General features: G+C 43.1%; 1 protein-coding gene across 2 annotated transcripts in view; it reads right to left on the reverse strand.

Annotated features, from left to right (window-relative positions):
* Nucleotides 1-16,392, reverse strand: part of ASH1L (ash1 (absent, small, or homeotic)-like (Drosophila)) — a 251,011-nt gene that overhangs the window by 73,971 nt on the left and 160,648 nt on the right. For both annotated transcript variants that reach the window (XM_011928346.1, XM_011928345.1), the window contains exon 6: nt 7,616-7,795. In XM_011928346.1, the coding sequence (XP_011783736.1) occupies nt 7,616-7,795 (180 nt within the window). The remainder of the gene's footprint in view (nt 1-7,615; nt 7,796-16,392) is intronic.

Genomic DNA, 16,392 nt, shown 5'->3' on the forward strand with positions numbered 1-16,392 from the left:
GCCATTCTCCTGCCTCAGCCTCCCGAGTAGCTGGGACTATAGTCGTCCGCCATCACGCCCGGCTCATTTTTTTGTATTTTTAGTAGAGACGGAGTTTCATCATGTTAGCCAGCATGGTCTCGATCTCCTCACCTCATGATCTGCCCACCTCGGCCTCCCATAGTGCTGGGATTACAGGCATGAGCCGTCACGCCTGGCCAAGCCTGAGCTCTTAAAAAATAGTCTATCTTGGCCAGGCATGGTGGCTCAGACCTGTAATCCCAGCACTTTGGGAAGCTGGGGCAGGTGGATCACTTGAGGTCAGGAGTTTGAGACCAGCCTGGTCAATATGGTGAAACTCCGTCTCTACTAAAAATACAAAAATTAGCCAAGCATGGTGGTGGGCACCTGTAATCTCAGCTACTCCGGAGGCTGAGACAGGAGAATTGCTTGAACTCCATCATAAAACAACAACAAAAAAAGTTTGTATTATTTTCTCTTTCTTTTTTTGAGACAGCGTTTCAAAAAAACGCTTTGTCACTTAGGCTGGAATGCAGTGGCACGAACACAACTCACTGCAGCCTCGGACCCCTGGGCTCAAGTGATCTGCTCACTTCAGTCTCACAAGTAGCTGGGACTACAGGTGTGCACCACCACTCCTGGTGTATTTTTATTTTATTTATTTATTTATTTATGAGGCAGAGGTTTGCTCTGTCACCCAGGCTGGACTGCAATGGTGCAATCTCGGCTCACTGCAACCTCTGCCTCCGGGGTTCAAAGGATTCTTCTGCCTCAGCCTCCCAAGTAGCTGGGATTACAGGCACCTGCCACCATGCCCAGGTAATTTTTGTATTTTTAGCAGAGACAGGGTTTCATCATGTTGGTCTGACTGGTCTTGAACTCCTGACCTCAAGTAGTCCACCTGCCTTGGCCTCCCAAAGTGTTAGGATTACAGGCGTGAGCCACTGCGCCTGGCCTGAATTCTTAAATTTTTAGTAGAGACAAGGTCTTACCATGTTGCCCAGGTTGGTCTTGAACTCCTGGGCTCAAGCAATCCTCCAGCTCCAGCCTCCCGAAGTGCTGGGATTACAGACATGAGCAATTGCACCTGGCCCACTTCATTTTTATTCTATTGTATGATATTACAATAGTAGATACATGTCAGTATACATTTGTCAAAACCCATAGAATGTATACCACCAAGAGTGAACCCTAAAGTAACTACAGACTTTGGGTAATAATGGTATGTCAATGTAGGTACATGGATCATAACACATGTATCACAACGGTGTGGTCCAATAGTGGGCAGGCTGTGTGTATGAAGAACAGGGTGCATGTGAAAACTCTGTACTTTCCACTCAATTTTGCTGTGAAACTGAAACTGCTCTAAACATAAGTTTATTACTAAAACTGCTAACGACAAAATAGCCAGCCCACAATAATATCCTGGCTTCACATCTTCCAAGAATGCATACATATACTAAACTGAACAATATTCTTAAAAATGCTTAAAGAATAAACTGTTTTCTTCCTACTTATTTCTGTGAGAGGAAGAGCTAGTTCTAACATAAATAAAGTGATATTTCAGTCCATTTTCAGATCAAATATTTTGTATGACCAGAGACACCTACAAATCACTGATATAAGAAATCAGGCTGGGCGCAGTGGCTCAAGCCTGTAATCCCAGCACTTTGGGAGGCCCAGACGGGCGGATCACAAGGTCAGGAGATCGAGACCATCCTGGCTAACACAGTGAAACCCCGTCTTTACTAAAAAATACAAAAAACTAGCCGGGCGAGGTGGTGGGCGCCTGTAATCCCAGCTACTTGGGAGGCTGAGGCAGGACGGGAGGCGGAGCTTGCAGTGAGCTGAGATCCAGCCACTGCACTCCAGTCTGGGTGACAGAGCCAGACTCCGTCTCAAAAAAAAAAAAAAAAAAAAGAAATCAAATTATGTCAAAAGATCATAATCTTCCATTTTTAAATCTTTAATCAAGAAAAAGCACAAAAGTAAAAAACAGAAATGTGGTGTTATGACATATATAAATATAAATATATATATATATATTGGCTTTCATCCATGGTTCCTGGCTCTTAACTCCCATAGTCCCTGTTACAATGTTGGGGCACTTTAAGTCTCGGGAGCGGGCCTCAGGAGATAGAATCTCTCTCTGACCTTCTCCTGTCTTCCTTTTACCTAACCTAAGGCAGGACTCTAATCTGATTGTGGGCCAAGAAAACCCTCATTCCAGAGACGGTCCTGCCCCATACCCTAGAGAAAGGAATGTGACACAGAGAGGTCAAGAAGTCTAGACAGGACATGCTGGGTTTATATCCTGTACATTTTGTCCAATCACATTTCTACATGGCTGTCAATGATGCCTATGAAGCCTCCATAAAAAATCAAAAAGAGGCCAGACACAGTGGCTCACACCCGTAATCCCAACACTTTGGGAGGCCGAGAAAGCTGGATCACCTGAGGTCAGGAGTTCGAGACCAGCCTGGCCAAATTCCATCTTTACTAAAAGTATAACGATTAGGCAGGGTGTCGTGGCTCACAACTGAAATCCTAGCACTTTGGGAAGCCAAGGTGGGTGGACTGACTGAGTTTAGGAGTTCGCGACCAGACTGGGTAACACGGTTGTAGGGAAAAGAAAGAAAGATCAGACTGTTACTCTATCTAGTAGAAAGGGAAGACATAAGAAATTCCATTTTGACCTGTACCTTGAAAAATTGCTTTGCTGAGATGCTGTTAATTTGTAACTTTGCCCCAGCCACTTTGCTCCAACCTTCTGCTTACAGAAACATGTGTTGTATGGAATCAAGGTTTAAGGGCTCTAGGGCTGTGCAGGACGTGCCTTGTTAACAAAAGGTTTACAAGCAGTATGCTTGGTAAAAGTCATCGCCATTCTCTAGTCTGAATAAACCAGGGGCACAATGCACTGCGAAAAGCTGCAGGGACCTCTGCCTTGAAAAGCTGGGTATTGTCCAAGGTTTATCCCCATGTGATAGTCTGAAATATGGCCTCGTGGGATGAGAAAGACCTGACCACCCCCCCAGCCCGACACCCATAAAGCGTCTGTGCTGAGGTGGATTAGTAAAAGAGGAAAGCCTCTTGCAGTTGAGATAGAGGAAAGCCACTGTCTCCTTCCTGCCCCTGGGAACTGAATGTCTTGGTATAAAACCTGATTGCACATTTGTTCAATTCTGAGATAGGAGAAAAACTGCCCTATGGCGGGAGGCGAGACATGTTGGCAGTAATGCTGCCTTGTTATTCTTTACTCCACTGAGATGTTTGGGCAGAGAGAGACATAAATCTGGCCTACGTGCACATCCAGGCATAGTACCTTCCCTTGAATTTAATTATGACATAGATTGTTTTGCTCACATGTTTTCTTGATGACTTTCTCCCTATTATCACCCTGCTCTCCTACCACATACCTCTTGCTGAGATAATGAATATAATAATCAATAAAAACTGAGGGCACTCAGAGACCAGTGCCGGTGCAGGTCCTTGGTATGCTGAGTGCCAGTCTCCTGGGCCCACTGTTATTTCTCCATACTTTGTCTCTGTGTTTTATTTCTTTTCTCAGTCTCTCACTCCACCTGACGAGATATACCCACAGGTGTGGAGGGGCAGGCCACCCCTTCACATGGTGAAACCCCGTCTCTACTAAAATACAAAAAATTAGCCAGGCAAGGCGACGTGTGCCTGTAGTCCCAGCTACTCGGGAGGCTGAGGCAGGAGAATTGCTTGAACCTGGGAGGCAGAGGTTGCAGTGAGCCGAGATGGTGCCACTGCACTCCAGCCTGGGTGACAGAGCACGACTCCGTCTTAAAAAAAAAAAAAAAATTAGCTGGGCATGCTGACAGGTGCCTGTAATCCCAGTTACTCCGGAGGCTGAGGGAGGAGAATCACTTGAACCTGGGAGGCAGAGGCTGCAGTGAGTCAAGTTTGTACCATTGCACTCCAGCCTGGTTAACAAGAGCGAAACTCCATCTCAAAAAAACAAACAAAAACACAAAAAACAAAACTCAAAAAGAAAGGTTCAGAGAGTTTCTGGATAGCCGAACATGTGGAGGTTCCTGGAGGGGGTGCGCCTAAGGAGGGAATGAAAGCTCCATGCTCCTTCTCCAGTGTATGTCTTCATCTATATCTTCTGCAATATCCTTTATAACAAACCAGTAAATGGAAGTACATGTTTCCTTGAGTTTTGTGAGCCATTCCAGCAAATTAGTCAAACCCAACTTGAAGCTGGTTGGTCAGAAGTTCTGGAGAGCCAGAGTTGTGACTAGCCTAAGGGAGGGTGGCAGTCTTGGGAACTGAGCACCCAACCTATAGGATCTGACACTATATCCAGGAAAACAGTGTCAGAATTGAATTGGAGGACACTCAGCTGGTGCCTATTGCTTGACGTATGGGAAAACCCTCATACCTTTGGTTACAGAAGTCTTCTGTGTTTTATTTTCTTTTTTAATTTTATTTAAAAAAATGTTTTTTTAAAACCAGCAGTTTGCTCTTACAGACTTCTTTGTTGATGGTTATTGTGATGTGACAGCAGAGGAAAAACACAGTCTGAGAGGTTTCCCCCAAGCAAGAAATAAAACTTGAGTTTTATTTAGCAGAAAAGTTGATAATTATATTTCTGCTCTATTTAGCAGACTCTGTTCCAAAATTATGACTGAATTAGATGTGTCCCAAAGTGTATTTCCACTTTCTCATTTCTGCTGACAGAATGTTGATTTTTTTTTTTCCTTAACAGCTATTATCACCTAGAGTAATGACCATTATTTCCACAACCTGTCTTATGGCTAAAGTGTGGCTATGCAATTTAAATTGTAGCCTAAAAATTTATATAAATGTGGGTTTGAAGTCTTCTTACAAAGAAGGAGCATGGGCTGGGCACGGTGGCTAACGCCTGTAATCCCAGCACTCTGGGAGGCCAAGGAGGGCGGATCACCTAAGGTCAGGAATTCAAGACCAGTCTGGCCAACATGGTGAAACCCTGTCTCTACTAAAAATACAAAAAATTAGCTGGGCATGGTGGCGGGCACCTGTAATCCCAGCTACTCGGGAGGTTGAGGCAGGAGAATCGCGTGAACCTGGAAGGCAGAAGTTGCAGTGAGCTGAGATCCTGCCATTGCACTCCAGCCTGGGCAACAAAAGTGAAACTCCATCTCAAAAAACAAACAAACAAACCAGAAAACAAAAAACAAAGAAGGAGCATGCTTTTCCTCCTCTTTTCTGTCTGTAACAAACATAGCATGGCTGGACTCTAGTAGCTATCATGGAACATGAAGCAATCTTAGGAATGCATAATTAGTACTGAGATAGAAGGGAAAAAAAGAGCCTCGGTCCCTGAAGACATTGTGAAGGTACCATTATGAACTCTGAACTACATACTTCACAACTTCTCTTAAATTAAAAAAATAGTTAAGTGCCTATCTTTTTAAAGTCTTGGTTGTTTGAGATGATTTATTATTATTAAAATTAGTTAAACTTAAGTTTCATTAGTAAAATGTTTTCATGACCTAAGAAGCACGTACAGAGTATAAAAATTTTGTGATACCTACCTCAGTGACAAATGAATAAAAATCTTTTAAATGCAAAATAAAGTGGCATGGTTTACATGTCAATTACTTTACCACCACCAAATGAGATGTATCTCTAAAATCTAAGGTTTCCTCTTTCAATCTTACTCGTCTTTTTGTCTAAATTCAGATATTCATGACTTTTTGATAGAAACTGAGAGAGATTTTGCCACTAGTCATTCATTCCATTTATTTTCCACCCTGCTACTGGAGTTATCTTAAATAAACCTATGCCTTTCACATCCATCCCCCCAAACTCATTTTTGATTTCCTATAGCAAAATAGCATAAAATTTTTTTTTTTTTGGGAAATGGAGTTTTGCTCTTGTTGCCCAGGCTGGAGTGCAATGGTGTGATCTCGGCTCACCACAACCTCTGCCTCCTGGGTTCAAGCGATTCTCCTGCCTCAGCCTCCCAAGTAGCTGGGATTACAGGCATGTGCCACCACACCCGGCTAATTTTGTATTTTTAGTAGAAATGGGGTTTCTCCATGTTGGTCAGGCTGGTCTCAAACTCCCAACCTCAGGTGATCCACCCACCTCGGCCTCCCAAAGTGCTGGGATTACAGGCATGAGCCACCACTCCCATCCAAAACAAAATATCTTAAAGTTAACTAAACATCTCAAAGTCCATGGTTATATGTCCCTTATCATATAATGCTTATTTACCATAGCGCCACTACATTTCAGAGCCCTAAACTTTCCAAGTTGTTTTGATATGTGAAAACTCTGTATCCTAGGATGTGCCTTTTTACACGCTGTTCTGACTAGAATATCCTTCTCCATCTGGTAAACTACTACCAAACCTCTAAATCCTAACTCAACCAGAAAATATTTCTTAATTGATAATAATTTGCTATCCCTTTGATGCTTTAAAAATTATCAGAGTGCTTATTAAGTTGTAATCTGCCAAGATAATATGAAGTTCTTAAAAGCAAGGCAAATATTTTATTCATCTGACAAAATTCATGGAACACAGCGTCCAATCAATAAAAAATAAAGTCACCAATATAAAAAATGAAGTCACCAGTATCATTTTAGTTAGAGCCATTTTTTGCTTAAGTTAATAAGAAAAGCATCATTAGGGCTGGGCGCTGTGGCTCATGCCTGTAATCCCAAGCACTTTGGGAGGCTGAGGCGGGTGGATCACGAGGTCAGGAGACCTAGACCATCCTGGCTAACATGGTGAAACCTCGTCTGTATTAAAAATACAAAAAATTAGCTGGGTGTGGTGGCAGGGCCTGTAGTCCCAGCTACTCAGGAGGCTGAGGCAGGAGAATGGTGTGAACCCTGGAAGCAGAGTTGGCAGTGAGCCGAGATCGTGCCACTGCACTCCATCCAGCCTGGGTGACAGAGCGAGACTCCGTCTCAAAAAAAAAAAAAAGAAAAAAGAAACGCATCATTAGAATCTCAATCTAGTGGCCGGGCGCGGTGGCTCAAGCCTGTAATCCCAGCACTTTGGGAGGCCGAGACGGGCGGATCACGAGGTCAGGAGATCGAGACCATCCTGGCTAACCCGGTGAAACCCCGTCTCTACTAAAAAAAAATACAAAAAACTAGCCGGGTGAGGTGGCGGGCGCCTGTAGTCCCAGCTACTCGGGAGGCTGAGGCAGGAGAATGGCGGGAACCCAGGAGGGGGAGCTTGCAGTGAGCTGAGATCCAGCCACTGCACTCCAGCCTGGGTGACAGAGCAAGAGTCTGTCTCAAAAAAAAAAAAAAAAAAAAAGAAAAAAAAAAAGGAATCTCAATCTAGTAAGGCAGAGAGAAGATAATGATCACAAAGACAATTAGTCTCATACAACATAAGACAGTACAGTGAACACTGATATTTGTGTATATTACTTTTGTATGGATTTCCCCCCACATCAGAAAGGGTAATGTATTGACCTTAACACAAAGTTTGAGGGAGGCGTACCTCACACGAGCGCAAAAACACAATCATCATGCTTATTAAATACAAAAGAATCTATATTGTTTTTTGATAGTCAAAGTATTTTTTCAAACGTGGAAGAAAAAGGGATGTTAGCTAATAGGTACTACTACTTACTCTGTAGTTTTGTAAACGTCAGAATACAGCCCTGCTTTCTGATACTTCTTCTTTGGGGGACGTGGGGGCTTCTTTTCCCTTGGGATGAGAGAAAGCACAGGCTGCAAGGTACTTTCAGGTTCAGGAGGTTTAGCTGGGGTTTCAGGAGGACTGGGAATCTCAACTGGTGCTTCATTAAAGCTAGAAAGAGAAGTTTAAAGATAATTTTATTGTAAAAAAATGTTTTCCTACAAATAATTGTCTACTTAAAAAAATCACAGCAATTAAAAAAAGAGATACAGGGACTTCCTTATCTGGCCATGTTTAAATAACTGGTACGAGACTTCACCTGACAAGTAATAGAAACATGGTAGTCTATTAGATACTTAGAGAAAATTTTATTTTATTTTAGTTTTTGAGTCGGAGTCTTGCTCTGTCACCCAGGCTGGGGTGCAGGGGCACAATCTTGGCTCACTACAACTTCCGCCTCCTGAGTTCAAGTGATTTCTTCTGCCTCAGCCTCCCGAGTAGCTGGGATTATAGGGGCACGCCACTACGCCCAGCTAAGTTTTGTACTTTTAGCAGAGACAGGGTTTCACCATGTTGGCCAGGCTGGTCTTTAACTCCTCCTCAAGTGATACGCCCACCTCGGCCTCCCAAGTGCTGGGATTATAGGCGTGAGCCACCGTGCTTTGCATGAGAAAAATTTAAAAGACGATTATTATCAGATACTGGACAACAGTTAGTGCAGCACTGTGATCCCTGAGAAATCTGAAAAAAAATGCGGTGAGTTACACAACCACCTTGCCTTTCTTTTCTGTTTTTCTTTTTGTTTTTTGAGATGGAGTCTCACTCTGCTGCCCAGGTTCGAGTGCAGTGGCACAATCTCGTCTCACTGCAACTTCTGCCTCCTGGGTTCCAGAGATTCTCCTGCCTCAACCTCCTGAGTAGCTCGGATTATAGGCGCCTGTCACCACATCTGGATGATTTTTGTATTTTTAGTAGAGACAGGGTTTCACCATGTTGGACAGGCTGGTCTCAAACTCCTAACATCAGGTAATCCACCTACCCAAAGTGCTGGGATTACAGGCAGGAGCCACTGCATCCAGCCCCACCTTGCCTTTCTTTTCTTTTCTTTTCCTTCCTTTTCCCTTTCCTCTCTCTCTCTCTCTTTGTGAGATGGAGTCTTGCTCTGTCTCCCAGGCTGGAGTGCAGTGGTGTGATCTCGGCTCTCTGCTGCTGGGCTCAAGTGATTCTCCTACCTCAGCTTCCTGAGTAGCTGAGATTACAGGTACGTGCCACCACACCCAGCTTATTGTTTTTTTTGTATTTTTAGTAGAGATGGGGTTTCACCATGCTGCCCAGGATGGTCTTGAACTCCTGATCTCAGGTGATCTGCCCACCTCAGCTTCCCAAAGTGTTGGAATTACAGGCGTGAGCCATTACACCCAGACCCCACCTTGCCTTTCTAAGAATGACTGTGGTACAGAAGGAGAAACCAAGCAGAGAATGGCCAAACTGATACATCCCTTGAAAAGGGATATATCAGAGTACAGAGGGACTGAGATAGCTGGAATTTGTGGAACTGAGTATCAGAATGGAAAAAGCTACAGAGAATTATAACTCTAGAAATCTAACTATGGGTGTCTCTTTCAGTATACTGCTAAACACTACGTTGTGCACGTGAAGGGTAAAATTCCATATGGATGAACAAAGAACTACCAGAAAACTGTAACCTGAGCAATTCACACAACTCACATATGATGGCAGATACTCAGATTCCATTAGGCAAAGTAGAAAGACATTGTTCAACAATAGGTGACATTAAACAGTAACCTTAGAGAGTAATGTTATCCACTGTTAGAGGGCTTAATTATCCTGACATAAAGACCAGCCTTAGCTAAGTTTAAAAACAATATTCATGAGAATCCAAACTGATCCATAAGTAACTTAACTGCCTACCAAAATAAAATTGAATATTTGTAAAGGAAACCAACAAAAACCAGACATACAATAATGCGACACCACAATGTCTTGCATCCAATAATAAATTCCTACATATGCCAAAATGCAGGAAAATGTGAACCAGGAGAAAAATCATTCAGTAGAAACAGCAATACAAATAGAAATCACAAAGACAGAAAAGAAAATAACTTTGAGGTACTACTCTACAAGCATAAATCAGGAATTTAGAAGAAAATACAAACAGAATGAGGAGAGGAATGGAAGACTTAACAACAACAAAAGGAATATTGAGAATTGATAAATACCAAATCTGAAATGAAAAACTGGAGAGTACTTAACAGCAAATAAGGCACTGGAGATCAGTGAACTTGAAGACAGCAATAGAAACAACATAAACTGACACACAGAGATTAAAGGAAAGAATAAATTAGTAGAGAACATAATACTAACAGAATCTTACAATCTCAGGAAAGGAGAAAACTTACTACTAAAAAAAACTGAACACTCGGAAAACAACAAAAACCAGATATACAATGATGTAACGTTCACAATATAAAAAATTCACAATGAAAAAAATTGAGAATTATGGCTAAAAAGTTTCCCAAGTTGATAAAAAGTATAACCTCAGAGTTAGAAGAAACTAAGCAAACCACAGGCAGGATAAATAAAACAAATAAGGTACAGTATATCATAATAAACTTGAGGCCAGGTGCAGTCCAGCATTTTGGGATGCCGAGGCGGGCGGATCACAAGGTCAGGAGATCATGACCATCCTGGCTAATATGGTGAAACCCCATCTCTACTAAAAATACAAAAACAAAAAATTAGCCAGGCATGGTGGCGGGCACCTGCAGTCCCAGCTATTCGGGAGGCTGAGGCAGGAAAATGGTGTGAACCCGGGAGGCAGAGCTTGCAGTGAGCTGAGATCATGCCACTGCACTTCAGCCCGGGAGGCCAAAAACAAACAAAAAGAAGCAGCTGAAGAAAAAACACACCTTATAAAAAGGCGCAGAGCACAGTGGCTCAAGCCTGTAAACCCAGCACTTTGTATGTCTGATGCAGGAGTATTGCTTGAGCCCAGGAATTCAAGACCAGCCTGGGCAACATAGCAAGACCCGTTTCTTAAAAAAAAAAAAAAAAAGTTTAGATATCATATCCACAACAATGCAAACCAGAAGACAATGCAATGACATCTAAGAGTGCTAAAAGGAGAGGGAAAGGGGAAGCTTATCAAAATAGAAATCTAAATCAAACAAAAACATTAAAAAAAATAAAAGATTGTGCTTGATTCAGCAGCACATATACTAAAATTGGAACAATACAGAGATTAGCATGGCCCTGGTGCAAGAATGACATGCAAACTTGTGAAGCATTCCATATTTTTAAACAAAGCATTTTACTTAAAAAATAATACAGGTGGCCGGGCGCGGTGGCTCAAGCCTGTAATCCCAGCACTTTGGGAGGCCAAGACGGGTGGATCACGAGGTCAGGAGATCAAGACCATCCTGAGCTACATGGTGAAACCCCGTCTCTACTAAAAAATACAAAAACTAGCCGGGCGAGATGGCGGGCGCCTGTAGTCCCAGCTACTCGGGAGGCTGAGGCAGGAGAATGGCGTGAACCCGGGAGGCGGAGCTTGCAGTGAGCCAAGATCGCGCCACTGCACTCCAGCCTGGGCGACAGCGCTAGACTCTGTCTCCAAAAAAAAAAAAATAAAATAATAATAATAATACAGGTGATTCTTGTTCCAGACAAAAATGGAACAGATGTATATCTACCTCTCATTTTACTAAGTACAACTAAAAGCTCTGGAAATTATCTATAATACAAACATAAGCAAACGTACTGGCAATGACCAGGCAGGAAGTTTCCCAGATACTTGATTTGCCTCATATGTACAGATTAAATTAAGTTTCCCTATTATTAAGGACAAGGCAAATATATAATTTCATCATATATGTTCAGTATCATAATAGAGGTCCTAGCCAGTGCAACAAGGCCAGAAAAAGAAAACAACATTGAAAAGGAAGAATTACAAACTATCTCTACTCATACATTATTTAACTGTCTATATAAAACCACCCAAAGACTCTACAAAAGAGAAAGTACTACAATTAGTGAATTACACAACAATGTTGAGGAATCCAAGGACAAATTCAACCGTATTTTTATGTTCTATCAATGAGAAAATTGAAATCAAAATTAAACAACTCGGCCGGGCGCGGTGGCTCAAGCCTGTAATCCCAGCACTTTGGGAGGCCGAGACGGGCGGATCACGAGGTCAGGAGATCGAGACCATCCTGGCGAACACGGTGAAACCCCGTCTCTCCTTAAAATACAAAAATAAGCTGGGTATGGTGGCATGCACCTGTAGTCCCAGCTCCTCAGGAAGCTGAGGCAGGAGAATCACTTGAACCCAGGAGGTGGAGGTTGCATTAAGCCAAGATGGCAGCACTGTACTCCAGCCTGGGCAACAGAATGAGACCCATCTCAAAAACAAACAAACAAACAAAAAAAAAAAACAAGAAAAGCATTAAATGCTTAGATACATATCAAACAAAATAATACAGAACTATAATTTCTTTATAAATTTATAAACATAAGTATAAATTTAAAAGAAAACCAAAATATAAATCTAACCAAATACATGCAGTACATAAGAGTATAAACAAAACAATGAATTAAAAAAAAAAGGCCAGGCACGGTGGCTCATGCCTGTAATCCCAGCACTTTGGGAGGCCAAGGCAGGTGAATTACTTGAGGTCAGGAGTTCGAGGCCAGCCTGGCCAATATGGTGAAACCCCATCTTTAAAATATAAAAATTAGCCGGGCACGCTGCCGGGCACCTGTAACCTCAGTTACTCAGGAGGCTGAGGCAGGAGAATCACTTGAGCCCAGGCAGTGGAGGTTGCAATGAGCCAAGATCACTCTACTGCACTTCAGCCTGGGTGACAGAGCAAGGCTCCATTTTATAAAAAAAAAAAAACAAGAAAAAAATTAAAAATCAAAGATAATCTAAAATAAATGGAGTGATATACCATGTCCATGGATGTCCATGGAATGAAACACTGAATGTCATTAAGATGGCAATTTCTAGGCCGGGTGTGGTGACTCATGCCTGTAATTCAAGCACTTTGGGAGGCCGAGGCGGGAGGATCACAAGGTCAGGAGATCGAGACCATCCTGGCTAACATGGTGAAACCCTGTCTCTACTGAAATACAAAAAGTTAGCTGGGCGTGGTGGCAGGCGCCTGTAGTCCCAGCTACTTGGGAAGCTGAGGCAGGAGAATGGCGTGAACCTAGGAGGCGGAGTTTGCAGTGAGCCGAGATTGAGCCACTGCACTCTAGCCTGGGAAACAGTGAGATTCCATCTCAAAAAAAAAAAAAAAGATGGCAATTTCTGTCCAGGCTTGGCAGCTTTCACCTGTAATACCAGCACTTGGGGAGGCTGAGGCAGGAGGATCACTTGAGCCCAGAGGTTGGAGACCAACCTAGGCAACACAGACCCAATCTTTGCAAAAATTTTAAAAAACTAGCCAGGTGTAGTGGCTTACACTTGTAGTCCCAGCTACTGAAGAGACTAAAGTGGAAGATTGCTCAAACCCAGGAGGTCAAGGATGACAGTAAACCATTGCACTCTAGTCTGGGCAACAGAGGAAGACTCTGTGTCTTAAAAAAAATAAATTGGTGATTGCAATTTCCCCCAAACTGATCTATAGATCTAACACAATCTCAAGTACCAACAGAGGTTTTTTTGTTTGTTTGTTTGTTTTTGAGAAAATGCCAAGATAATTCACAAATTGCCATGGAAAGACAAAAACTAAGGCCAGGCGTGGTGAATCAGGCCTGTAATCTCCAGCACCTTGGGAGGCTGAGGCAGGCGGATTATGAGGTCAGGAGATCGAGACCTTCCTGGCTAACACGGTGAAACCCCGTCTCTACTAAAAATAGAAAAAATAGCCGGGCGTGGTGGCGGGCGCCTGTAGTCCCAGCTACTCGGGAGGCTGAGGCAGGAGAATGGCGTAAACCCAGGAGGCAGAGCTTGCAGTGAGCCGAGTTCGTGCCACTGCACTCCGGCCTGGACGACAGAGCAAGACTCTTGTCTGTCTCAAAAAAATAATAATAATAAAAATAAAAATAAAAAATAAAAAAACATTGGAGGATTTATCTAATTTCAAGAGTTACTGTAAATGTATGGTAATCAGCACAATGTGATACTAGCTACACAAAAGAAATGTAGAACAGAATAGAGTACAGAAATAGACACACATATGACTAATGTTTTTTTGAAAAACTGTGGTAAAATGCACATACCAAAACATTTACCTTTTAAACCATTTTTAAGTGTTCTAGACAGTTCAGTGACATGAAAATACATTCACATTGTTGTACGACTATCACCAGTATCCATCCTCTTCCACATCTTTTTCATCCTCCCAGACAGAATAACTGACCCTATTAAAGAAACACTCTATTCCATCCTCCCTCCAACCCCTAATAACCAATATTCTACTTTCTGCCTGTATGAATTTGTCTATTCCAGGTTCTCATACTAGTGGAATCATAAAATATATGTCCATTTGTGTCTGACTTACTTCATTTTTATTTTTTCTTTTTTGACTCAGAGTCTCATTCCATCCACCAGACTGGAGGGCAGTGGCACGATCTCGGCTCGCTGCAACCTCTACCTCCTGGGTTTAAGCGATTCTCCTGCCTCAGCCTCCCGAGTAGCTGGGATTACAGGGGCACACCACCACACCCAGCTAATATATATATATTTTTTGAGATGGCATCTTGCTCTCGTCGCCCAGGTTGGAGTGCAATGACATGATCTTGTCTCACTGAAACCTTCGGGCCACCAATGTCTGCTAATTTTTGTATTTTTAGTAGAGATGGGGTTTCATCATGTTGGCCAGGCTGGTCTTGAACTCCTGACCTCAGATGATTCACATGTCTCCGCCTCCCAAAGTGCTGGGATTACAGGCGTGAGCCATTGCATTCGGCTGCTAATGATTTTCTTAATAGCCTCTTGGTTGGCAGAAGCAACTTCTCCTTTTATCTTGACTTTTTCTTTTTCTTTTTTTTGAGACGGAGTTTCACTCTGCCACTGAGGCTGGAGTGCAGTGGCCTGTCTCAGCTCACTGCAGCCTACGCCTCCTGGGTTCAAGCGATTTCTCCTGCCTTAGCCTCCTGAGTAGTTGGGACTACAGGTACCCACTACCACGCCTGGCTAATGTTTCGTTTTTTTAATACAGAAGGGTTTCACCATGTTGACCAGGCTGGTCTTGAACTCATGACTTCATGTGATTGCCTGCCCCGGCCTCCCAAAATGCTGAGATTACAGGCATGAGCCACTGAGCTGGCTTTTTTTTTTTTTTTTTTTTTTTGAGGTGGAGTCTCGCTTCATCACCCAGGCTAAAGTACAGTGGTGTGATCTCGGCTCACTGCAAGCTCTGCCTCCCAGGCTCAAGCAACTCTCCACTGTCCCCGTCTCAGCCTTCCGATTAGCTGGGATTACAGGCACCTACCACCATGCTCGGCTAATTTTTGCATTTTTAGTAGAGACAGCATTTCGCCACGCTGGCTGGGCTGGTCTTGAACTCCTGACCTCAGGTGATCTACCAGCCTCGGCATCCCAAAGTGGTGGGATTACAGGTGTGATCCACCACGCCCAGACAGGTATGTCTTTTTAAGGCAATCCTGCACCCACATAAAAACCGCATTTTCAGCCAGGCGTGGTGGCTTACACCTGTTATCCCAGCACTTTAGGAAGCCGAGGCGGGTGGATCACGAGGTCAGGAGATTGGGACCATCCTGGCCAACATGGCGAAATGCATGTCTACTGAAATGCAAAAAATGAGCTGGGCGTGGTGGTAGTTCCAGCTACTGGGGAGGCTGACGTAGGGGAATTGCTTAAACCCGGGAGGCAGAGGTTGCAGTGAGCCAAGATCGTGCCACTGCATTCCAGCCTGGCGACAGAGCAAGACTGTCTAAAAAACAAACAAACAACAACAAAAAAAAACTCCTGCATTTTCAATACGAGATAAAAAGATATCCCGGAAAAAGTTTTCGCACCTGCTGGCACAGCTGCGGTGATGGCTTTGTGAAACTCCTTTTCTTTTTTCAAGTCCTTATGCTAGATTCATTTATTTTTCTTCTTTTCTTTTGAGACGGAGGCTGTAAGGCAACGGCATGATCTCGGCTCACTGCAACCTCCACCTCCCGGGTTCAAGCAATTTTCCTTCCTCAGCCTCTGGAGTAGCTAGGATTACCGGTGCCTGCCATCACACCTAATTTTTTGTATTTTTAGTAGAGACGGGGTTTCTCCATGTTGGCCAGGCTGGTCTCTAACTCCTGACCCCATGATCCGCCCACCTCTGCCTCCCAAAGTGCTGGGATTATAGGTGGGAGCCACTGTGTCCCGCCCATTTATCTTGAAATGGTGGGCAATCACAGCTGCAGACCTCAATCTATGGTACATATCAAGCAGTTCAACTTTTTGTTTTCTTGTAACGTCAGGACTTTTCTCTTGTTCTTGGAAGCACTTCTAACATTACTAATCCCATTTCATATAGGTCTCATAGGGTCATTCAAGGTTTATGGAAGCATAGTAAAAACAATGAGAACGCAAGAACTTCAAGAGATCACTTTGTACTGTGATATGCAATTTACCGGAGGGATTCCAGTAAACTGCTCACTTGGAGATGATTAGTGTCATATGACTTTGAAGTGGATTCTGGCAACACTTGAGTTCTTCATTGCAATAACAACAAGAGGTGGCTATGAAATTATTATAGCAGTACAGTATGTATTATAGTTTTTTTGTTTTCTTG

Source organism: Colobus angolensis, unplaced genomic scaffold, assembly GCF_000951035.1.
Source record: "Colobus angolensis palliatus isolate OR3802 unplaced genomic scaffold, Cang.pa_1.0 Scaffold77, whole genome shotgun sequence".
Lineage (NCBI taxonomy): Eukaryota > Metazoa > Chordata > Mammalia > Primates > Cercopithecidae > Colobus > Colobus angolensis.